A 24,747-nucleotide genomic window follows, 5' to 3' on the forward strand; every position below is an offset into this window, starting at 1 on the left:
TACACAAACTGCAAACTGCAGTGAGAATCTTACTGATTGACCTTAAAGCGAATTCATATAGCATGACATACAACGAAGATACAGAAAACTTTGATCTTATTATTCAAACACAATGCGATATATACAGGAGCATCTTCTCCATTTCTAATCAAGTTTAAGAAAATAATACAAGAAAAGGAAACTAGGTCAAAGTACCTGCAATTTTTAAACGGTTGCTCTAGAACGCTTTACAGGGGCTTTCATAGAAGATAGGTACTTAGCATCTGCCTTGTCAATTCCATTAAAAAGATATCCGAAAGGTGGCATTTCTATGTACTTTCCAGAACCAGAAACAACCTTCAATTCATCATTTTCCCAAACAACCCTTCCACCAGAAATGGTCACTTCAACCTTGCCCTGAGAAAATGGGACATGATCACTTCAAGAATTTGTTCAAGCAAAATTGCCACATCAGCCATCAAAGTACAAATTTGCCTAAAAATCTTGTCTGGCTCTTGCAGATGCTTGAATCGTAAATGCAGGAAGATTATGATGTGTAAGTAAATGGAGAGGCTTGAGAGGAAAATACTACATTGAAAAACTGAACCCACACACAAGGGAACAAGGAGTTGGAAGTGTGATGCAGGGAAACATATAACTACGAAAGAAACTATAACAATCCATAACCTTCCTTGGAACCTCTTCGAGTAGGAACTGTAATTTCATAAAGAAAAATTAACAGAGCTGCTAGTTGAACTCCTAGAAAGTCATCATGCATTCCTTAAGAGTAAAAAATAAAGTGAAGAGGAGTGCAGAATGACATTTTTGGAGCTTTAATAATAATTTAAAGACAGTTGAGAAACTAAAGTCCTTAACATGCAATATCTTTCACAGAAATGGATGCTGTTTGTAGGGATAGAATAAGTAAAAGATAAACAGGAAAGTAGGATGTCAGGGGCGTACAATCACATCCATGCATTAAAAGGCAAATAAAAATACACATACCATAGGTATGCTTCTATGCCTAAGGACTGAGTAAGCAAAGAACCCAGAGCAATTAAAAGCTAAAGTAAACCCACTTTCTTGTCCTTATTTTTTTCCATATGAATCTTATTACTTAAGGAAAATTCTCTCTCCGAACCGTGCGGGAAGGTTTACCATCACACGGCTCACCAACTTGATCTTCAGAATAGGTTAAACGTCAAAATTCTTTGTATCACATATTGGTTTTGGCATCAAACAAATTGGTAAAATTGCATTTGACGGTATCCATCACCTGGACACACAAATAACGTATATGTATATAGTATATCCACACACGTATAACATTATGTCAAGTCAGAAACCTCAGAACAATTTTGCTTTTGCTAGTATTAGACACCTGAAATATGTATTCATGCCTGTAGATCATAGAACCAATGTGTCCCATAGAGGGATCACTAGTTTTATAATTCTAAAATAATATTCTAGAAAAAGCATATCCCTCGTGTGAAGTGAAAATGATTACCTTCCCTTTCCATCCCTCGTAGACATTGGTATCTGTTCTAGAGTGGTGGGACTTCGCATTTATCTCAAAGCTTGAGTTTGGATTTAGTATAATTATATCTGCATCAGAACCATGCGCGAATTGCTCCCTTCCTAGGATATATATTGAAAAGCCTAGCACTGAAATACCATTGACACTGAAATCATTTTGACATACTTTAAACAGCATAATGGAAATCATGTAGTAAAAGATACTTTATCTCAAAAGTTCACAACTCAAATAATAAACAAGAAAACCACAGCAAGCATACCATTCAGTACTCGTCAACCGGACGTAGTCAGTAACAGAAATTTGACCAGATTCCTGAGATTGAGAAAAATATATATATTATCCAAAAGATTGATTCTAATTTAAGATGCTTATTACAAGGAATGAGACTTTGTGGCAGCTTACCACCATTGTATTCCATACAAGATGCATCCTCTCCTCAATACCTAATTCCAGTAACCATGTTAAGCATTAGAAAGTACAGTTAGGGTAGAAAACAAGCATATATCTTAGTTAAACAACATCAAAGATCATTTCATGACTACCATTTACACCATTTGGAATTTTCCGGAAATCATCTATTCCAAGAGCTTTCTGTGTTGAATTGAAGGTACAATGATCCGTTCCTACAAGCTGCACATTGCTAAATCCACTTTTAGAAAACATTCATATTTTCATAAAATAAATTTGTACACTATTAAACTTAGGCAACTGAAAATTATATGTACTCTTAGAGTTATAAATTAGGTCAAAATCTGGTTCTGAGTACAATGTTAAGGGATAACCACAAACTTGTCTTTTTATTTACAGTAATAAATCACTACAGTACCAAGAGGCCCTGCGAAACAAATCAGATAGTTCTCAAATAAGGTTGCAATAAGAAATAAACCTGCAGAACTCCCATTGAAAGAGCAGCTTGAAGGGCTTTGTCATGTCCAGCTGCCCTTATAGGGGGACTCATAACATACCTGAAACATCAGAAGACTATTGTTCTTAACGTAGCTCTTTTGACTGCCCTGAACATAACATAAATTAAATAGAGAGAACTCTTACTTAGCAGCAGTGATAAAGTCGGGATCCCAAAGCCAAGAATCATTAAGTGCTAACCCAGAAAGTACTGTCTCGCCAATCACCTTCTGCCCTGCAATTTAATAATCATTTGGAGCACGTGTTCAGTACTTAACTCAAAACTAACAGTTTGAGGGTGCATAATGACCTATTCAAAATAACCAATGGAATTTTTTTTTTTTTTTTAAGAAAATACAATAATCAATTTTAATGAGTTTCTCTATTGATTAGCCATGTGTTTCCAAATTGTCTCTTAGTTTGTTCACTGTACTCTTTCTATTAAGCCATCATTTTAGCTGTTTGATCTAGGAAACGATGAAGAAGAAGATATCAAAATTGACGAGCATAATGATGGTCACTTGTTGGAATTTTCCGAAAACCACACCAACTTGGATAAGAAATCTTTTCACTTGCTAAATTGCACTCTGGCTTGATACATAAGCTAACATACTATTTATGGAACCCTTTCAACAACTTGGTCCAAATCACATCACGGAACTTTGGTAACGGATGATCAAACATGATTTAGACTTGAAACAGTCATGTTAGACGATGAACTTGGTTTAGACAAAATTAAAAGAGAGATGAATTTGGTTGAATACCATGAGCCATTATAGAGTTACTTAGGCAACCAATGTAAGAATTTTGAGGAAAATAGGAGAGTGTTTATCTTATTTAAATATATAAACCCAACAATTGGTAGAACTTCTAGTTACCAAGAACAAGATATAGTTGCAAAACAAAAGAAAAACGCTAAAGCTAATGAAAGATAAAGTTAACGCAACAAAGAAATTTTAGATACTATGAACCTGATTTGCGAGCTTTAGAAATTTCTTCCATAGCATCAATGCTCATCACATGAACTACATAAAGGGGAGTATTCACAAAACCTGCTAGTCGAATTGCTCGAGCAGTTGCCTCTCCTTCCAGCTACATGGGCAATTATATTGAATCAAACACATACCATGTGCTATTAATTTACTTGGAAATAACTATTAGATAACTAAAAGAACCACATAAATAGGAAGAACAAATTTACCAAATGAATTGCAATTAATATGACATCAGCATAAAAGGATACAATTTCATATTCATTACCTAAAAGAACCAGTATTTAGACAATAACTACTATGCGTGCAGCTGAAAAGGGATTATATAGAAGTATATATCTTGTTATAGTCTTTCAAAGATAGAAAGACCCTCAAACAAAATCCTTTTACACAAAAGTTAAACCTGATAGCATGAAAACAGCAGGAATGTATGGCAGGCAGATTGCTGAACTATAAGATTAAAAAAAATTGTACGTTTATGTTGCCACAAGGCCATGCAGAAGCGGCACTAACTCTTCAAGCATAACTAATGTTCCATGTGAAAAGAGATGATGCAAAACTAACTAATATTTAAATTTGATAGAGCAATTTTCATCTTATCCAAATTATGTTTGCATGAATAATTTATTTCTACAATTACCACTGGAGGCCTTGAAAGAGCATGTCCCTCTGGACCAGTAATACCAAGTTCTATCATTCTTCTCTGTCCTTCATATACAGCATCTCCATTTTCTGCATGCACCATAGCTAACGCACCAAGAGACTTACATTTTGTGAATCCTTCTAGTAGAAGCTCATCATTGACCATGAAGGACCCCTTGTAGGCCATGAAAAACTTGAACGAGTTTATACCTGAGTATAGGATACGAATAATTATAGAAATACACATAGATGTATCACATAAATAGCACAGTTGATAAATAAGCCCACTTAATAAAACCTGGAACTATAAGAACCTAACCTTTCTTCTTGACCATTATTTCCATTTCTTTTGAAGTATGTTCATCCCATTTTGTAATTGCCATATGGAAACCATAATCCATGCAGGACTTCCTAGATTTTTTTTCATAAGCTTCCAACCCTGACAATAAACTTCCATTCACTGGTAAAACAAAGTCGATGTGCATAGTTGTTCCACCTGCTAATGCTGCCGCCTGACCACTGAAGAAATCATCAATAGTTTCTGTACCCATGAATTCCATGCCTAGGTGGGTATGAGGATCAATGCCTCCTGTCAATATTAAACAAATAATTATATTTAACATTCATGATTGGAGATGCTTTAATCTTACTACATAGGTGTAGTATGAAAACTGACCTGGCATGACAAACTTTCCAGTGGCATCAAGCACAGTAACATCATCACCAACCTGCCAATGGCATTTGAAAAGTAAAAACAGAGCAAAACAATGGCATCAATTCAAGTACAGCATAAAGAAAAGGAAAGAAAAAAATAATCTGAAGAGTAAACAAAAGGACATAAAACACTCGGAGGCTTGGAGCATATGAAAACTTATATGCATACATATGTTCTCCACGTGAGTCTGAGTGCTATGTAGATCACGTAATTACAGGCTGTTCATTTTAATTTCCAATCAATACATACTTCATTTTCTAGTATTGTAAGTGGAACAACTATATCTTGCATAATTTATATAAGAACGACTTTCAGGATTTAATCTAAATTCTAGAGTTACTGAGGTTGTTCTAGGAACAATTTCACAATTTATGATTTTTTTTTTCTTTTTTCTAGATGTTATCAATTCTTTAGAGTTATGACATTGTATCTGAAAATAAGTTAAAATCAGCATTTATAATGTTCTCTCACACGCCACAGAAGAATGATTTGCACCCAGCTCACATTGTTCACAAAAACGTCTATATTATACAGTGCTTGCCCCTTATATGCACTCCTACATCCTCTTTCCACATTGATTTAGAGTCAAATATTAAGGCACAAAGAGAAGCGAAATTAGAACATATGGAGGAACAAACCTTGCTCCCAAATTTGAATAATCATGTCAACCAACTTCCACAATAAAACCAGATAAAATTTCACCCAAAACTTAAGAAATACATCTTTAAATACAGATGCACATCACAAGTAAAAAAAAAAAAAAAGCATCGGATTTAGAAGGGGGTTGAGAAGTAACGACATCCAGTGTGCCTAAAGTCCCCACCATAAAACTAGTTGAATGAATTTACTCTAACAGGCTAACAGTTCCTCCTATAATCACACTAACTTATCGTACTTTATAGGCAGGGAAAAAAAAACGGGAACAAAGGATTCCATTGGTTCAGTAGTCCAGAACTAATAAAGAAACTAGCTGGAAACATGCTCAAAGGAATTGGTAAACCAACAGCCAATACAAATTACAAAGCATCTCCATCAAACCTGAAAAATCCCAATATCCCAACTAAAAACAAAAAGATTTGAAAAAATAGATATTGGTGAAGATTGTTTTAGATTCAAGTTCAACCCTCAAAAAATAAAGTTCACAAAGTCAACGGGCAGCCAGCATAATTAACAACCAATGAAGTTCTTTCAATTTTGAAAAAAAATAACACTACAATATAGAAAAAAAAAAAAAAAGACTGAAATATTATCATACCTTAATATTAGGCCTAACAGAAACAATGATTCCACCCTCCACATAAACATCAGCAGCTTCCATCTCATGAGCGTTCACCACAATCCCGCCTTTGATCAACAGCTTGGTAGAAAGCGATGACGACGATGAAGAAACCCCACAGGTCGACGCACCATGTCCAATTCCAGCATCACAGAACTGAAACACGTTAAAATAACAAAGTAATCAAAACGACTGAGATTTTTCTTTTTAATTTTCTCGGGAACCAAACGGAAAGTGAATACCTGGTGGGTCGACTCGGAGATCGGAGAGAAGGAGAAGAGAAGGAGGATCAAAGACAACAGAGGGAAGATGCGTTGAGGACTGGAGCTGGAAGCCATGGATTGAATACTACTCCTTCCTGGGAGAGGTCTGAAAATGCGGGACTGTGATCTCTTAAGTCTCGTTTTGGCTTTTTAGCGCCGTTTATACTTTTCAAAGTGGAAAATGTCAACATGAAATTGACCCCTAAATTAATTTTTTTTTTTTGATAAATTTACCTGCTCCTCCTCCTCAACTATTTGAAATTAGACAATTAACCTCTTATAGTTGAATTTGACAGAATTTCATCCACTTTTTTTACAATGGGTAATAGTGCAGAGGGTCATTTCAAGTGGGGTAATAGTTCCTTCTCAATTCTTTTATGGTTAGGATCCGAACACATCATTTTTATACACATTTTGACACGTATTTTTCAAGGTTCATTTTGTAACGTTTTTCAACGGTCTGAATCATCTATATTTCAACGGTTCAACGGTCTGAACCGTCTATATCTACCAAAAATCACCTTAATCAAAAACCACATGACCGTTGGATTAAATTATACTCATTTTAGAGTTTCTTTGCAGAACCGTATTTGTGAATTTTCTTCCCTACAAATGAATATCAGAATGGTTATGGATTCGTCTAATTTTTTTCAAGGATGATCTATGAATTATGTGAATTATGAACAGTTTGGATTGTTGAATAAAGTTACATAGTATGCCTTACAAGGTGAGTGTCAAAATGTTTGTAAAAAAGAGAGTCTTTCCGATCTTTTAACTCTGTATCTTATTAGATATTGATTGTAAACATTATTTAGCTCATCATATGAGACATAAATATAGTACAATGATGTGATCTTCCTAACGTTACCTTCATATATATGGCAAGTTCTATAGCAATCCGTACCCCGCCTATATTTTGATTAAAAATATTATAATTTCATTGAAAACGTTGATAAATAACTTTAATTAGTACATGTTTACTTATAGGAAAAAGAATTGGAATCGTCCTTGAGTTTCATGCTTTTATTAAAATATAAATACAAGAATCATTTTGCATTCTAGCTGTACATGCAGTAAAATGTAAGCTTTCCTTTAAAATTCATAATCTGATACCTAAAAATTAGGAATTAACGTTATTAAACTAAGGGCCAGTCCATTTGATTTTCTTTCCTTATTTTTTTTTTTTTTCCCTATGTTCTACCACCCATTGCTTTCCTCATTTCTATTAGGTAAACATATTGTTTTTGACATTTTTCTACGCATATGAATGCAAGGTCATATGTTTAACTCGCGTAATTGTGAGTTCGGCACGAAGTTATAGCTGACATCTTGTAATCTAGGCAAGATGGTGTCTAAGCTTGAAATGTACGAAGGTGATGCTCGCTAGAGGATGGGTTTTGCAAATCCATGCAAACATAAAGGTCACTATAGCTTTTAGTTTGATTTTAGTGTGGATTTTAGGGTATGTCCTTATGTAGTCGATTTGTTTTGGTGACTCAAGTACATATGCATTTAGATCCGGTGATGGTGTGATTAGTCATTTGATTCATGGAATCGATGTATTTTTTAATTAAATACTATAAGATAATACAAAAGGGGTGTGTGGAGTCATTTGATTCATGGAATTGATGTATTTTTTAATTGAACACTATAAGATAATACAAAAGGGGTGTGTTATCCATACATCTCTTTTTACTTTTCACACATCCTTCTAATTTTTAGTCGTCGGATCGGATAAATTGAAGAAAATTAAATAACAGAAATTAACAAGAGGTGTGTAAAAAGTAAAAATGGATATGTAGATAGCACAACCCAATACAAAATCCAAATATAACTATAAACAACTAAAGCTGTGTCTTTAAAATACACGTTGCGTAATTATTATCTTGAAGCATACCCAAAAAAATAAAAGATGCACAAACAATCAATCCTATATGCAATACGTCTTCCAATGCCAAAACAAGAAGCTAGGCATTTGCCATCGGCAATGTAGGTCTCAGCAAAAAATATTTTCGAAGAAAACCACTTAAACAAATCAATGTGATAGAAAAAAAATGAGAGCCGCACATTACCATCTACTAAAACTCAGTTCCCGTTCACTTGATAGGAGCATATTTATGCGACTTAATTAGCTTGTTTTCTTACATTTACATAGCTAAATTCTATTTATTAGAGTGTTTTAGACTATTTTCACGTGTTTTCAGGTTTAAATGACAAAGTTGGCAAGAAAGTGCAATTTGGAGCATTTTAGAGCAGTTTTGGGCTTGTAATGGATAGTACATGCATGGAGTAAGGTGGATGGACGAATTTGAAGTTCAAGAAGGGCTAGGAATGTGCTTAACATCTAGAAGAATTAAATCAAAGACTTGGAAGATAAGGAATCAGCTAAGAAGAAGGAAACATTATTCAAACAACCTAATCTTATTCAAACCTTATCCAACCTTATCTTATCTTATCCTATCCTAATCTTTTGCTACCTTAATTCCCGCTGCAAGGAGGACATCTAAATGACATTAGGATACCTAAATATCAGGTTTCTAAAAGCCCTATCCCTATGCCTATATCTATGCCGCAAGGACCATTCCTTTTCCTCCCTAGAATCTGATTGAAAGTGTCCTTGTTCTTTGTTGATTTGGAGTCTTAATTCCCCTCTTTCTCAATCATGTCGTGCTTTCGCCTATAAATACTTGTGCCGCAGCAATCAACCATCACACATCTCTCACCACAATTCACAACACACATCCATCAATCACAGAAATCACCCTTGTGTCGCAGCCTTGCAAGGAGAAAGGAGAGGAAACCCTTGGAGCCGTGCCTTGCCATTCAAGCTTGGAGTGCTGGAACATTCTTAGGTGTATTCTATCTTTTGCTTTCAATGTTTAATTTAAGTTATCTTGTTTAAGTGCGAACATGAGGAACTAAACTTGTTTTAGCTAGAGGTGGATTCAAAGCCATGAGCATATGTGTGATATGAATTGATTTCCTCCAGTTATTGTTTCGTAAAACATAAATGCGATTTACTTATCTGTTTGATTGATAACTTATTATTGTATGTTGATTAAGGATGCATACTTAGTTTGCATGCATGAATTTGATGCTAAAATATAAGGAATTTCACCTAATCGTTATGAACTTATATTTATAAGTAGTGGTAGTCACAATCGTGTTAAGTAAATTCATGGCAGGAGTATCATGCAGTTCATAGTTACGAATGTCATGTCAATGCTTATGATTTTCACAAAGCTTAATGATCTTTGATTGTATCTCTATTATGTTGTTCATGTAAGGAACTATTGAAGAATAATTTGGTTGCCAATGCGTTATCCATCCAATTCAATGAAATTAGGAAAATCTGAGAGTTAATTTGTGCAGTTCACGGTTAATTTGGGGCATTGTCATTCATGGTTTATAGGAATAGTAACTAGAAATCGATTTGTGTTGCATATTTGTCATGTGTGGAGATGAACCCTCTAGCTAGCCATTCACCCATTTAAACACCCAATTTCGTCCAAATTGTGTAGAGTCTTTAAATCTGTTTGTTTTTACTTTAATTTCGTCAAAACCAATCCCCCCCCTCTTTAATATTTCGTGTCTTTTAGTTAGTATATGTTTAAATTTGGTTCTTTTTAGTGTTTTGAGTCAACATAAGTTAGAATTCGTTCAAAATCATCTTTTAGTTCTTGTTTTGAGTTAATTTGTTTGTTTTGTGTTGTTTTAAGTTATTCTGTTTGTTTTGAGTTATTAGAGTCTAGTTTAGTGTAATTGAGTCTAATTTAAGTAGATTAGCAATCCCTCCTAATCCCCAACCTATAACGATCTCTACTTATACATACTACAACTACATAAAGAGGGTTTAATTTGTGTGTTAGTTTGTATCACATCACCACTGTTCATCATGTGATAGGGCTTACAGTTCACCGGCAGTGAACTCCCCAAGCTGCCCTCCCAGTACTTCCTTCCCGGTTCTTTTCTCCCTCTTTGCTGCAGTAAAATGACCTTCCTGCCCTCGAGGCCAGCGTTTTCTTTTTTTTTTTTTTTCCAGCCAAATTGTCTCCACGTGTTGATCATCGCATCGGCTTCTCCATTGGGTAGGTGTTTGGCCTTCTTGTTGCTTTTTCGTTTTTGTCTCTCCCATTTCTCTTTGTTGTCATTTTCTACCGTTTCTTTCTTTCGTAGACTGCCGTTGCTTTCTTTGGTTTGAGACACGTTTTCTTTCCATTTCCCGACCATTCGTCTTTGTGCAGGTTGGAGATTAAGAGGTTGTTTGTTGCTGAGAAACCATGGTTCGGTCGTGCTAGATCTTTTTTGCTCCCGGGACGCATCGTGTTCGGTCTTGGTGGATCTCTTTTGCTGGGGCGACACATCGTTGCCTGCAAAATTTTGGGTGTATTTTAACGTAGCTCTTTGTATTTTTCTATTCTGGTTTTAGATGCATGTGTTTCTGCGGTTAAGTTAAGATCATCTGTTAAGTGAGATCTGAATTTGAAATAATTTTTTTATGCAGAAGTTTATCTGCTCAACCATGGAAACCATTGGCCACAAACTACGTTTTATGTGTTTTTTTCATCGTTTCGTCTATAGTTAAGATTTATGCTTTGATTTTATTCTTAAAATGGATGTTTCGATTTCGTTTGCGTATGTGTATTTATAGCCAGCTTTTGTTATAATTGTCTGTCGATCATTAATTTTAGTTTTCTTTTTTCATTTTTTGATTCCTTTTTTAGAAGGTATACGGTTTTGAAAAGAACATGATGAGTGTTTTTAGTTCATGAAAAAAAGGTGGTATAAATTAGTTGGGTAATTTGTCAGTGTTTAAGTTTTGGTTTTGTTTTCTTAATCCTTGGTTGGTTTGTTTTAGAGATTTTGTTATGTGGTTCAAAAGAAGATGAAGGGTGTCTTTGATTCTTCAGAAAATGGGTAATGCAGTGAAGTCAGTCAATTATTTGGATAAATAAACTTCATGCATTGCAGTGGGATAATTCAATTTTATGTTTATGTGTCTATGCATTTAAACTCAGTGTTTATTACAATTATATTAAAATGGTTCAATGTTCTCAAGTTTTCCTAATATTAAAATTGCTTCCTGTTATTTGGTGGCAAGTTTTTCTAAATGATGAACATGAACATATTGCCTGTGATAATTTCTGTGGTAAAAAAAAGTATGGTCTTCGTTATATTTTTTATGTTCATAGTTTTGTTCTTTCTAATTGTGAGTGCAATCCATTTTCATAATTTAAGACTAAATTAACAAAGTTTATTCGATCAATGTTCATATAGCTTAGGAAGTAATTAAAGGACCTTAGTAATTTAATTTGCTATCTGAATGTTTTTAATTTCTGAGAAAAAAATATTGCACTACAAATCATGTTATTATGCAATTCATGTGTGGAACAACATTTGTAGTTCCGACGCTTGTATTAGGTAGATTTTTTGGAACGGTTTTATTTAAAAGTAATAAGCAACTGAACAAATTATTGTTTTCTTTGGATATTCAGTTTTAATTTTTACTGTGTAATGCCTCGCTTAATGTTTGGTATTTACGTGCGCAATCATGTGAGCCAAGTTAATGCACTATCATCGTTTGGATCACATTTGTACCCGTCTTTGTTTTCCTTTTTTATTGATGAATTGCAAAGCAAGATGCAATTGAAGCCTGCTCAACAGATATGGACCATGAAGTCTTAGCGTCGAAAGTCCAGGTTGGGAATTGCTATGAGATTACAAATTTTCGCATCAATAGAAGGGCGAATACAGAGTGGTGCCAAATGACAGCCAAATTGTGTTCACGCACAAAACAGTTTTCAAGAGAATTACAAATGAGTTTCCATGCATTCTTCGCCACAGATTTTTCTTACAAGACTACAATATGCTTCATCCTCGGTTGGATCGTGTTGATATACTGACAGGTAATACTATATATATATATATATATATATATATATATATATAATTGTAAAAACATTAGTGTTTGTGTCATTCAACTGTTTCTAATCATCTTATCACATTTGCTTGTTAAATTACAAGATGTGGTGGGTCATATGAAAGGAATGCAACACTTAGAACCAAAATAGGCCAATGAAAGAGTTGTGCACAAATGTGACATCGTGCTTGAAAATCTGAGGTAATTTTTTTCATTTAGTTTTCATTCCATTCACTCCGTAAAAAATTAAAATATCATCTAATAATTTTATGTCCTTTGATAATTATATAACTGTTTAACTATGACTGCATATTTTGTCAGCCAAATTTTGAAAAATCTTTTAATTGAGTGGTAAAATTCTTTTTCGAATTGGACTTTGATGCAGAAAAGAAGAGGCAAAACTTACGCTGTGGGGAGATGTTGCAAAGAATTTTTCTTCTCTGTCGCTAGAAGCTTTGTCCCCGCCAGTTATTGCTGTTTTTACAAGTTTAAAAGTGAAGTTGTACCAGGGGTATTTAATTTAACAAAATAATTATCAGTTTTACATCCTTCTCTAATAAATTTATTATACAGTTTGTCTTAAATGTTACCATTTTATTTAATTTGAATATTGCTATTCTTTCATTACATAGATACACATGCATTGTTAATTACAACATTTGCTTATACTTGCATCTGTTATCATACGAGTTAATAAATTATCATTTCCTTTTGGTACTGCTTTTTAAAAATTTGTAAAAATTAACTCAATTTGTCTTACATTGAGGTATTTAAATTATATTGATTGATTTTTTTTTTTTTTGTTAATTGTTGGTTTTCAAAATGATTGTTGTTTTCTTCGTGTGCAGACAGTGTTATCTTAAACAACACTGGTTCCTCACTTTTCTTCATTGACCCAGACATTACAGAAATAAACTCATACAAATCAGTGTGAGCATATTTAATGATGTTAAAACATACTGAATATGTGTTTAATATTTTTGGAATGCAAAAATTTTTGTTTCTGCAATATCATCGAGACAAAGTTGCATATTAGATGTTGCAGGTTTTCCAGTTCGGCAGATTCTCTTAGGATATTGCCCTCCTCTTCAAATGAAGTAAATGAAGCCGAAATCTTGCAGGCCATGAAAAAAATGACAATTGATAAGTTGGGTTTTTTGGATCCAGATTTACACAGGTATACAAACTAATCACATGTTATTTTCTTTGGCTAAAATTTTGTCATTGGATTCTTGCATTTTTAACAAAACATATGTATCATGAACATCACTGATGCAAATGTTGGTTAAAATATTTTCTAGGATGATACATTTTTGTGTGAAGCATCTGTCATACGCTTTGACACGTCACAACTGGTGGTACAGTGCTTGCCCAACTTGTGTCAAGCAAATGCATAAGGATCCAAATGGACGGTTAACTTGCCACAAACACCCAAATCAAATTCCAACTCCTAGGTATTTTCTTCTTTGTCTTAAAATAATGAGTTTGGGTATTGATGCGTTACAAATGTGACACACAAATTAAACCTTATTTGTGACAATTGTAGTAATGATGTAAGTAGGGATCGTTCTAACCAGGGATTAACTAGGAGTGCTAAACACTTGATTCAAATAAATAAAACTAACCTTTAAAACACTTAACTCACTTAACAAAAACTCAAAACAAGTCCACAAGACTCCAAATACTTAAAAACACAAAATAAGATAGATTGTAATGACTAAGACTTGACCAAATATGGGAGGATTGAGGTTTTGACGAAATTAAACTAAAATGCACAGATTGCAATTAAGGGCAGAATGTAAATATGAATGTGATGAAAATATGGATGAGTGCTAGCTAGAAGGTTCTTCTCCACACATGTTACACTTGCATACAAGATGATTTTCGGTTGGTCTTTCGATGAATTATGAAACTCAACACCCCGGGTTAATTAGGTCCGCTTAAATTAACCGTCAAGTTCTCCTTAAGTTAATGAATTGGATGATTGCATACGACAACCCAAAGCATTCCCCACAAGTTCCCTATATGAATTGCATAATAGAGATACAAGTAAGAATCATTAAGTTCTTTGAAAACCATAAGCATTGACGAAACACTCGTTACTATGAATTGCATGAAACTTATGCCAATAATTTACTTAACGCGATTGTTTATAAGCAACCTCCACTACTTGTGAATATAAGTTCATAACTATTAGGTGAAACTCACTTATATTCTAGCGTCATATTCATGCATGAAAATTAAGCGTGCACTCTCAATAAACATACATAAATAGGTTATCAATCAAACAGTTAAACAAATTGAATCCACAACTCATGAAATTCCAACCAAAGGTAATCAATTCATATTGCAAGCATAAACATGGTTTCGAATCACCCTCTAGCTAATGGGAGGTTTAGTTCCTCATACGTACAAGACAAAGATAAGTAAATTTAACCATTGAAATCAAGGAAAGGAAACACCTAAACATTTCAACAACTCAAACTTGAATTGTATGAACGTTTAGGCCCTCTTCTCTTCCTCTTTGTTGCGGCACAAGGTCTAAGGATAGGTTTTGGGGTGGTATTTGTATGTGAAATGGAGTGGGGAATGGTTGGGTAGTGTTTTGGAGGGATGGGGAGTAGTGGAAATGGAAGAGGAGATGCTGGAAATGGAAGGGGAAGCCACGGCCAGGATGGGGGAAAATGTGGAAAATGGAATGAACTGCACGGCTTCAGGATTGTTCCATTGGTGTGAAGTGTGTATGGTTTTTATAGGGAGAGAATGGATGGGAGAGCATGTGAATGACAGCTAGGAGGGAATGATTAAAGGGGGAATGCATGTGGAAGTGTGGCTGATTGTTTTATGAAGGGGGAAAGCTAGAAATGGGATGGGAGTGCACGGCACACCAAGGATGTGCTGGAAATGAATGTGAAAAGCTGGAAAAGGAAGGGTAGGCCACGACAATGGTGAGGGCATGTGCTGATGGTTTATGGGAGAATGATATTGAAATGGGAAAACATGTGGCTACCAACTAGGATGAATGATTGAAGAGTGAATGGAATAGGAATGTGTTTTAAAGCTGAAATTAGGTAAGGATTTAGGCTACCATGTGCAGCAAGGAACAAGGGATCCATAGGTAGGTGCGGCAACCTCTATGGCAGGTTCTAGGATTTCTAGAAACATGTTATCTAGCAACCTAACATGTTTTGGAACCCCTTTTTTTAGCTGCAACATAGGTGAGGTAGGATTAGGAAACTTCTAAGCCAAGAATAGACACTTTCAAATTTAGAAACTTTGGTTTCCAATTCTGAACTCTTTGTTCTTCATTTTCATTTCTTCATCTCTTTATTCATTCCTAGCCTCCTTTGGTCTTCAATTTCGTTCATCTACTTGGCTTCAAGCATGTGCAATCCATTTAATGCCCAAAACTACTCCAAAATGCACTTTCTTACTCCTTTAGCCATTTGGACCTACAAACACACGAAAATAGCTTAAAGTACTAAAATTACTAAGTACTAGCAACGTAAATGCAAGAAAACAAACAAACTAAGGCGCATAAATATGCTCCTATCAAATTCTCCCACACTTAGATTTTGCTAGTCCTCGAGCAAAACAGAAATACAAAACAAAACCTAAACCTTCCAAAAATGGTCTCAGGGATTCTTAATGCACATGACATGTTCAAGAACATTACTCACATAGATTTTAGTCATCCTTATGCTTAGGCACATATGTAATCATAATCACTCCTTACTAGTTCTCATTTAATCAATTTAAAACAACATTTGAATGTAGTAACATGCCTTAGAGAAATCACTTAATTCCTTACAAGATACTCTCTTATTTTCACACAGACTTTCTGATTACACACCCTACACTAAGTATATGTGAGAAGATTGATGTAAATATGAAACTAAACACTCACATATGTTTATAACAAGGAAAGCACTTTTCTGGAATGTATATGAATAAGATCTCATGAAAGGAATGCTACCAATTAGATGCGAGAACCAGGGACATCATATGCTTACATCAATTCCAAACTTCACATTATTGACAACATAATGATCAAGATTGAAGCATAAGGATTGTAACGGGGTAAGGGTGATTGGCTAACAATGAAAGGTAAGGATAACAAACGTTCTTTAAGCAATAGCAAGCAAAGTAATGAAATTTTACACTTAGAATCACTTATGATAGCAGAAACTCACTTAGACACAGAAGGGGAAAATTCACACAACTCTTAAGGCCATATTCAACGTTTTGGACCCTATCTTCAACTACCACAAACATGTGAGCTTATTTTCACTTATTTCATCTCTTTTTCTTTCTTTTCACAACTTTTTCTTTTCTTTTTCTTTTTCCACGAATATTTTTTTTTTCATGCCTTATTTCTTTTCGTGGTATATCAACACACACACACAAAAATTCCCCCACACTTGTTTTGCATATTCGAAAGGATTCCCTCTAAGTCATGCTTACTATGCTTCAAGAACAAGGGTATGGGTAGGTCCTAATCTAGGCTAGGTGGGGATGATATAGGTAAACAAAGAACAAAGGCTAACAATGGCTCAATGGGGGTTATGACCTACAATAAATATATAGTGCATGGGTTGGCTGTTTGGTTGATGGCTTCACTACACACTTCATCTTGATATTTATCATGCAATCATGCTTTGACTGGAATGGATGCAAGTTCTAGCATTTGGAACTAAATGATGAAACGCCTTCTAATTAGCAACCAAGCAAGAATAATGAGATCATGCAATGAGTTTGAAAACAAGAATCACAGATTAATACTCTCCAAAGAATGTTTAAAGCTCAAGTCTCTCAGGGTTGTAATGTTTGTTTGAGTTCCTTCCTTCAAGCATGTTACAAAAACTAATTTTTCTTTTAGGATTGCATGTGAAGTCATACATTATAATCATAACCAAGCATATACCAAGAGTATATCAAACTTTTCTCTATGTTTATAACTCTTTCTTAACAGTCATGCAATTAAAAATCAAATTCTCATAATTGTGTTAGAAGGTACCCTAAGACACAAACACACAAAAACGACTCAAAACACTCTTTTTAAGTTTTTCAAAACATGTTTTTCAAATTTTTATGTGATTTTCGGAGTTATAAAACAAAACACACTAAAACACTCCAAATCAGCTTAAAAACACTTTTAAAAACAGTAAGGAACAACATTGGAAGTTATGGATGATAAAATCCCACGAATTTGCCTCAACATACTTAGTTACCCCCCCTCCCAACACACTTCAATCAAACATTGTCCTCAATGTTTTAAGCTTAAAACCACACTAAACACAAGCAAACACAAAAACAGCAACTAAACTCATTAAACATGGCAGAATGTAAATAACAAAGAGAAGAGGTTTATGGACGCAAATCTGGTTATGGAGTGTAAATTCCTTCTTCTCCTTGGTGATTGCATTGAGGCTTGATCTTGAGTTTGACTGGAAGATTTTCTGGTTTCCTCCAATCGTTGATTTTTCACAAGCTAATCTTGAACTGGGATGGAGGATTCTGACACATGGCAGGCAAGCACGAGGTGGATGTAATGACCTGTTTCTTTGTTTAATATTTCCAATTCGTATTGAAGAGGGTTAGAGGATAACTCAACATATGCAGTTGTTGCGTTTGCTGACTATCCACAAGATTGATGTTTTATTGTCACTCGTCTTAGCTGTTCTCCAAGTAGATGTGGTCCCTTCTCTGGAAGTGTATTAACCATTGAAGATGACTACTCGAGAGCAACGCTAGGTAAGCAACCAGGGAATAGATTCCAGGTAGTCGGTTCCAGATCGGAAGACTGACTCCAAGTGCCGGCTGATTGCTCTCTTTCACTTTGCCATGCGAGTAAGAACAAGGACAAAGGAAAAGACAGGGACAGAGCATGATATGAGATACCTTTGCTTTTGCCCTTGATGATATGAGATACTTTTGCTTTTGAAGAAGCAGCGAATGAATCAGCACATATATTTGTTGCGCTTGTCTCCACATACTTCGATCTACCTTTTCCTCCTGCCTCATCTGTACTCCAGGCATCTGGTATCTTCTTTGGGGGTACATCACTGGTTGAATAGGTGTTCTCAAGAGAAGAAAAAAACTGAGCATGTTGAGAGGTTTGTTTGCAGCTACATTCTCGGCCGAGAAGAAAAGTCATGCGTTTTTGGATGTATGCCTTGCCATGAATGTTGACGTATATAGGAATTGTAATGGCAAGTAGTAGTGCGGATGTGGCAATGACCTCCACGCGTTTTCAACTTTGTCAGAGATCTTTTGACAAAGTTGCACACTTTATCTGAAAAGCCGAGATTGCGGCTTTGTCACCCACGCTTGTCGGCAAAAGTGTGTAGTTGGGATAATGACCTCTACGCATTTTCAACTTTGTCAGAGATCTTTTGACAAAGTTGCACGCTTTATCTGAAAAGCCGAGATTGTGTCTGAAGAGTTGGCGAACTTTATGCAGGAAAATCCGGCTTTGAAGAGTGGTGTCTCTTCAATTTTGAATCGGTGGTTGTGTCGCCTCTCCTTTTATAGAGGTATCGATCACCTCTAACATACACACTTTGAAGATTGCCCATTCGTGAAAATCGTCTCCGGCCCTTTGAGATTTTACTCCATCCAACCCTTCTCTTTTAACATCTTTGAAAATGGCTAACCCATGTAACATTTGCTTAGATTTGAGTCTCAGCAGTGATCCGGTTGCGCCGCGTCAAGGTAATGTATGATGCCCGTCTTTCTTATCTTCTAATGGCCCTCTTACAGGTGAAGACTCCGTGATGACGGATGCAACAACAGCTACGATAGTAGCTAGGAACCTCCTCGCTCCTAAAAATAGTAGGCTGCTTTCAGGACGGTCCGATGAGTTGGCCGTTCAAGAGTCCCTAGCTCTCAGTGTTCAGTGTGCGGGCTCTGTGTCCAACATGGGCCAACGCCTACTTGCTCGATCCCGTCAAGTTGAATCATTGATGGCGGAGGTGGAAAATCTTAAGCAAGAGATCAAACAGCTTAAGCACGAGAATAGAAGTTTGCACGTGCTTGCAAATAACTATTCGACAAGCATGAAGAAGAAGCTTGATCAGCTGCAAGAATCTGAAGGTCGAATTCAAAGTGACCGTCAAAGGCTTGCGGCTTTCTTCCAGAGACACCTTTTTCCTGCGTCATCTAGCGTTCTACCAAGTATTGAGGTCTCGAATGATCTATCTTCGACGCCTCCCGCTCCGATGCCTTCCGTTCCTAGAGTTTTGCCACGTAGTGGGGCTTCACGTAAACAACCTTTGTGAAGACTCCATCTTTTTTTTTTTTTTTTTTTTTTACGCACTTGTAATTTCTCGGAGATCAATGAACATACTTTGTTTTATTCAGTGTATTGGGTTGCCTCCCAAGTAGCGCTCTTTTACGTCTTGCAGCATGCAATGGGATCTCCTCCACAACATGCTCAATAAAGTTCTCGTAGTACGGCTCACTTGAATTGTGACCTCATACGTACAAGACAAATATAAGTAAATTTAACCATTGAAATCAAGGAAAGGAAACACCTAAAAATTCCAACAACTCAAACTTGAATTGTATGAACGTTTAGGCCCTCTTCTCTTCCTCTTTGTTGCGGCACAAGGTCTAAGGATAGGTTTTGGGGTGGTATTTGTATGTGGAATGGAGTGGGGAATGGTTGTGTAGTATTTTGGAGGGATGGGGAGTGATGGAAATGGAAGAGAAGATGCTGGAAATGGAAGGGGAAGCCACGGCCAGAATGGGGGAAAATGTGGAAAATGGAATGAATTGCACGGCTTCAGGATTGTTCCATTGGTGTGAAGTGTGTATGGTTTTTATAGGGAGATAATGGATGGGAGAGCATGTGAATGACAGCTAGGAGGGAATGATTAAAGGGGGAATGCATGTGGAAGTGTGGCTGATTGTTTTATGAAGGGGGAAAGCTAGAAATGGGATGGGAGTGCACGACACACCAAGGATGTGCTGGAAATGAATGTGAAAAGCTGGAAAAGGAAGGGTAGGCCACGACAATGGTGAGGGCATGTGCTGATGGTTTATGGGAGAATGATATTGAAATGGGAAAACATGTGGCTGCCAACTAGGATGAATGATTGAAGAGTGAATGGAATAGGAATGTGTTTTAAAGCTGAAATTAGGTAAGGATTTAGGCTACCATGTGCAGCAAGGAACAAGGGATCCATAGGTAGGTGCGGCAACCTCTATGGCAGGTTCTAGGATTTCTAGAAACATGTTATTTAGCAACCTAACATGTTTTGGAACCCCTTTTTTTAGCTGCAACATAGGTGAGGTAGGATTAGGAAACTTCTAAGCCAAGAATAGACACTTTCAAATTTAGAAACTTTGGTTTCCAATTCTGAAGTCTTTGTTCTTCATTTTCATTTCTTCATCTCTTTATTCATTCCTAGCCTCCTTTGGTCTTCAATTTCGTCCATCTACTTGGCTTCAAGCATGTGCAATCCATTTAATGCCCAAAACTACTCCAAAATGCACTTTCTTGCTCCTTTAGCCATTTGAACCTACAAACACACAAAAATAGCTTAAAGTACTAAATTACTAAGTACTAGCAACGTAAATGCAAGAAAACAAACAAACTAAGGCGCATAAATATGCTCCTATCAAATGATGGAGCCTTCACAAAGATTGTTTACGTGAAGCCCCAAATGATGGAGCCTTCACAAAGATTGTTTACGTGAAGCCCCACTACGTAGCAAAACTCTAGGAGCGGGAGGCATCGAAGATAGATCATTCGAGGCCTCAATACTTGGTGGAACGCTAGATGACGCAGGAAAAAGGTGCCTCTGGAAGAAAGCCGCAAGCCTTTGACGGTCACTTTGAATTCGACCTTCAGATTCTTGCAGCTGATCAAGCTTCCTCTTCATGCTTGTCGAATAGTTATTTGCAAGCACGTGCAAACCTCTATTCTCGTGCTTAAGCTGTTTGATCTCTTGCTTAAGATTTTCCACCTCCGCCATCAATGATTCAACTTGACGGGATCTAGCAAGTAGGCGTTGGCCCATGTTGGACACAGAGCTCGCACACTGAACACTGAGAGCTAGGGACTCTTGAACGGCCAACTCATCGGACCGTCCTGAAAGCAGCCTACTATCTTTAGGAGTGAGGAGGTTCCTAGCTACTATCGTAGCTGTTGTTGCATCCGTCATCACGGAGTCTTCACCTGTAAGAGGGCCATTAGAAGATAAGAAAGACGGGCACCATACATTACCTTGACGCGGCGCAACCGGATCACTGCTGAGACTCAAATCTAAGCAAATGTTAGATGGGTTAGCCATTTTCAAAAATGTTAAAAGAGAAGGGTTGGATGGAGTAAAATCTCAAAGGGCCGGAGACGATTTTCACGAATGGGCAATCTTCAAAGTGTGCATGTTAGAGGTGATCGATACCTCTATAAAAGGAGAGGTGACATAACCACCGATTCAAATTGAAAAGACACCACTTTTCAAAGCTGGATTTTCCTGCGTAAAGTTCGCCAACTCTTCAGACACAATCTCGGCTTTTCAGATAAAGCGTGCAACTTTGTCAAAAGATCTCTGACAAAGTTGAAAACGCGTAGAGGTCATTATCCCAACTACACACTTTTGCCGACAAACGTGGATGACAAAGCGGCAATCTCGGCTTTTCAGATAAAGCGTGCAACTTTGTCAGGTATTAATAATTTTACTAATCCCTCACCTCTAAACTATATGTCCAGCAAATTTAGCACTTCTGTTTTTGTTCGTCAACTGCATTATCTATTTTTCTTGCCGCTATAAACTGAATTACAACATCTAACTTTCATTTTCAAACATAGGTACAAGGTACCTTGGTTTTTCAGGATGAAACTAATGAAATCAGTGCTTTAATAACTAATTCCTCACCTGTGAACCATATATATGGCAAATTTACCACTTCACGTACTATGTACAAAACATATATTTCCATTTACTTTAATCAATGATGTCTTTCTGATCAAATAAATCAATTATGAATAATGTTTATGTTCATTAACTGCATTGTCAATTTTTCTTGCTATTGTAAATTGAATTACAGCAACTAATTTTCATTTATAAACATACGTACAAGGTAACCTTGGTTCTTCAGGATGAAACTGATGAAATCAATGCTGTGATCATTGGTAAATGCGGAAAAAAATTATTTGGTACAAGCTGCAAAAATTTGGTCTTCAATCCGAGACGAGGGGATCAACAGCAGTTGCCAAATGAATTTTTAAGACTGATAGGCCAGAAAAAAACTTTCCACCTCCGATTCAGCAGGCTCAAAAATTACATGAACTCCAATGATCTTCTCATCCACAATGTCTCTGAAGATGTGTCCATGCAACCAACAACCCCGCTGCCTCTTTTCAGACAAGTGGCAATGTCTTCCACTACAGTATCATCATCTACCTCAACCTCAGATGCAAGTGCCCAATCATATAAAAGAAAGAGGGAATCAGTCAGTATATCGCTTTTTATCGATGCCAAGAAAAGGTAATACATTGGTGAACAACTATCTTAGCCATCTTTAAATTATTATTATTTTCTATTATGCATCCCTATTTTTCAATGTTTGCCCTGCTTTTTAACAGTGATATGGAAGAAATTTCAAAACCCAGTGTCCAAGATTTTGATGAAGTTCCTATCAAGTTATTGAAAAGGTCTTTTCCAACCAGTTCAGGAAAGAACATCTCTCCACCAAAAAAATATTAGGTGACCATCTGTCTTTGTGATATTTTCCAGATTTTAATTTTATTCTTGCATAATTCTAACATCTGTTTTGATTTTTTACTTTTTTTTTCCTTTCCCTGGATTGCTTTCTCAACAGTCAAGAGGGTTTGATGCAAATGCTTCATGTTTTGCTGAAGAAAAACAAGGCATAATGTGCATGCTTCATGTTCTGCTTAAGAGAAGCAAGACATAGTTATTATGGATTTTAATAAATCCAGACAATGTTTCTCTATATCTTTTGCCAACTGAACAGCACAACATGGCCTAAATGCCTTAATATTTTTTGCATGTGAATAGCACAACGTTGCTAATGTTTTTGGCATGTAAGTAACACAATGTTGCCAATATATTTTGAATGTAAATAGCACACAACTCTGTAATATTTTCTGAGCAACTATTGCAGCCAGTGTAAAGCTACAAACCACTGAATTCAAATGTCTGGCCGCATCATTTTTTGCATGTAAATAGCAGCATACCAGGAGCTATTAACCCAGAGTCCATATCCTATGTTGCACTCTTGTTTTACAAGAAAATTTTCACAAATTTTATCTGTTGGAACAATTTTTCAAACATTTCCAATTTAAACAGTTTTAGTTTTTTTCTCCAATCATTTTTACGTTGTTTGAACAAAACATTTGACACAATTTTAATACCTGCAGCAATGCGCGGGCAATATAATCTAGTGTTTTACTACAACCTAATTTTAAGACCATCATTAGTCCAATCCGCATTCAGAATCTTCAAAACCTCTTCTCCAAAAATTTTGTAGATAATTATGAACCAGAACACGTCAAACTGTTAAACAACCTTTTGTCACAAATGTTGCCATGGTCTTTCTAGGGAAGATTCTCTCCGGATCTATACATTTGAGCTAAGGGATCAAATAATTTGGGCTTTTTGAAACTTGATCCTACGGCAAAAAACTATTATAGTTTTAAAAGTTTTTACTAACTTTTCTGTTTTTACTCGTTGGATCAAATTTTAAATGTCGGGATTATTTGATCCCTGGACTTCGAATGTATAGGCCCGGAGAAGATCTCTTCCCATCTTTCCATAATCTAGACAAATAAAATATATTGTTTATTACTTTGAATCAGTTTGAATTTTGAAATTTGTATGCGTCTACTACATAGATTTCGAAATGTAAACTCATTCAATAGTAAAAAATAAAGTAGTGAATATTATCACTGAAAATGCTGAGAAAAATATTTCCCCAAAATTTAAACCCAACACTTAATTTTGTCGTGAGAGTAAGCCAACTTGTGTTGAAATAAACAAAGAGAACTGAAAATGTTATTGAAAAGGATGCAACTCTTAAAAACTCACGACACTGAATTAAAGATATAAATGGAAAACAAAATTAGATGCCAAGGGAAAAACAAAATGATCCACAATCCCTCTCATTCATCCATTTCCTTCAAACGTGACTTTACATAATTTCCAAAAATTTCGAGTAAACGTGATTGACCATGGATGAGGAGATATGCTACATGGGCTTCATGGGCTTCATGGGTTATGGCTACACCTAACAATTTTTTACACAATTTGTTAATCTGACCCGAAAAGATATGAAATTAGCAAGTTTGGAATTGGCACGATAACGAGTCGGGTCATTATCGAGTAACCTGATAAGTACCTGTTAAGATAACGTACCGGTCCATGTACACTTGTAGGTAACCTGAAACACAGTAAGAAAACATTAATTTAATAATTTTATACCACTAAAAATTATAAACAAAGCTTCATGGTTAATTGGAGGTCCTTATTCCACCTGCAGTTTGTGAATT

The 24,747-nt window shown here is 35.9% G+C and overlaps 1 protein-coding gene and 1 long non-coding RNA gene across 7 annotated transcripts; one reads left to right on the plus strand and one right to left on the minus strand.

Moving 5' to 3' along the window:
- LOC125480057 (dihydropyrimidinase) lies at positions 1-6,470 on the minus strand. Its single transcript, XM_048590302.1, is given in 14 exon segments — positions 1-396; positions 1,487-1,597; positions 1,599-1,644; positions 1,776-1,828; positions 1,919-1,959; positions 2,059-2,146; positions 2,403-2,481; positions 2,567-2,654; positions 3,391-3,511; positions 4,052-4,263; positions 4,373-4,642; positions 4,730-4,781; positions 6,024-6,200; positions 6,287-6,470. Coding segments are annotated over 14 exon segments (1,626 nt in total). The 5' UTR covers positions 6,383-6,470; the 3' UTR covers positions 1-204.
- A 5,439-nt stretch (positions 6,471-11,909) lies between these two features.
- Positions 11,910-23,395, plus strand: LOC125480022. Of its 6 annotated transcripts, none has more exons than XR_007260433.1 (9): positions 11,910-12,213; positions 12,332-12,428; positions 12,613-12,738; positions 13,076-13,157; positions 13,264-13,404; positions 13,529-13,681; positions 22,317-22,723; positions 22,822-22,942; positions 23,058-23,395. It is a non-coding gene; the product is annotated as an uncharacterized LOC125480022 (long non-coding RNA). The 6 variants fall into 6 exon arrangements; XR_007260432.1 differs by having other exon boundaries at positions 13,273-13,404; XR_007260434.1 differs by having other exon boundaries at positions 13,273-13,404; positions 22,335-22,723.
- The last annotated feature ends 1,352 nt before the right edge of the window (positions 23,396-24,747 follow it).

The sequence above is a fragment of a genome, unplaced genomic scaffold, assembly GCF_019419815.1.
Source record: "Pyrus x bretschneideri cultivar Hongxiangsu unplaced genomic scaffold, Pyrus_bretschneideri_v1 Contig31, whole genome shotgun sequence".
Lineage (NCBI taxonomy): Eukaryota > Viridiplantae > Streptophyta > Magnoliopsida > Rosales > Rosaceae > Pyrus > Pyrus x bretschneideri.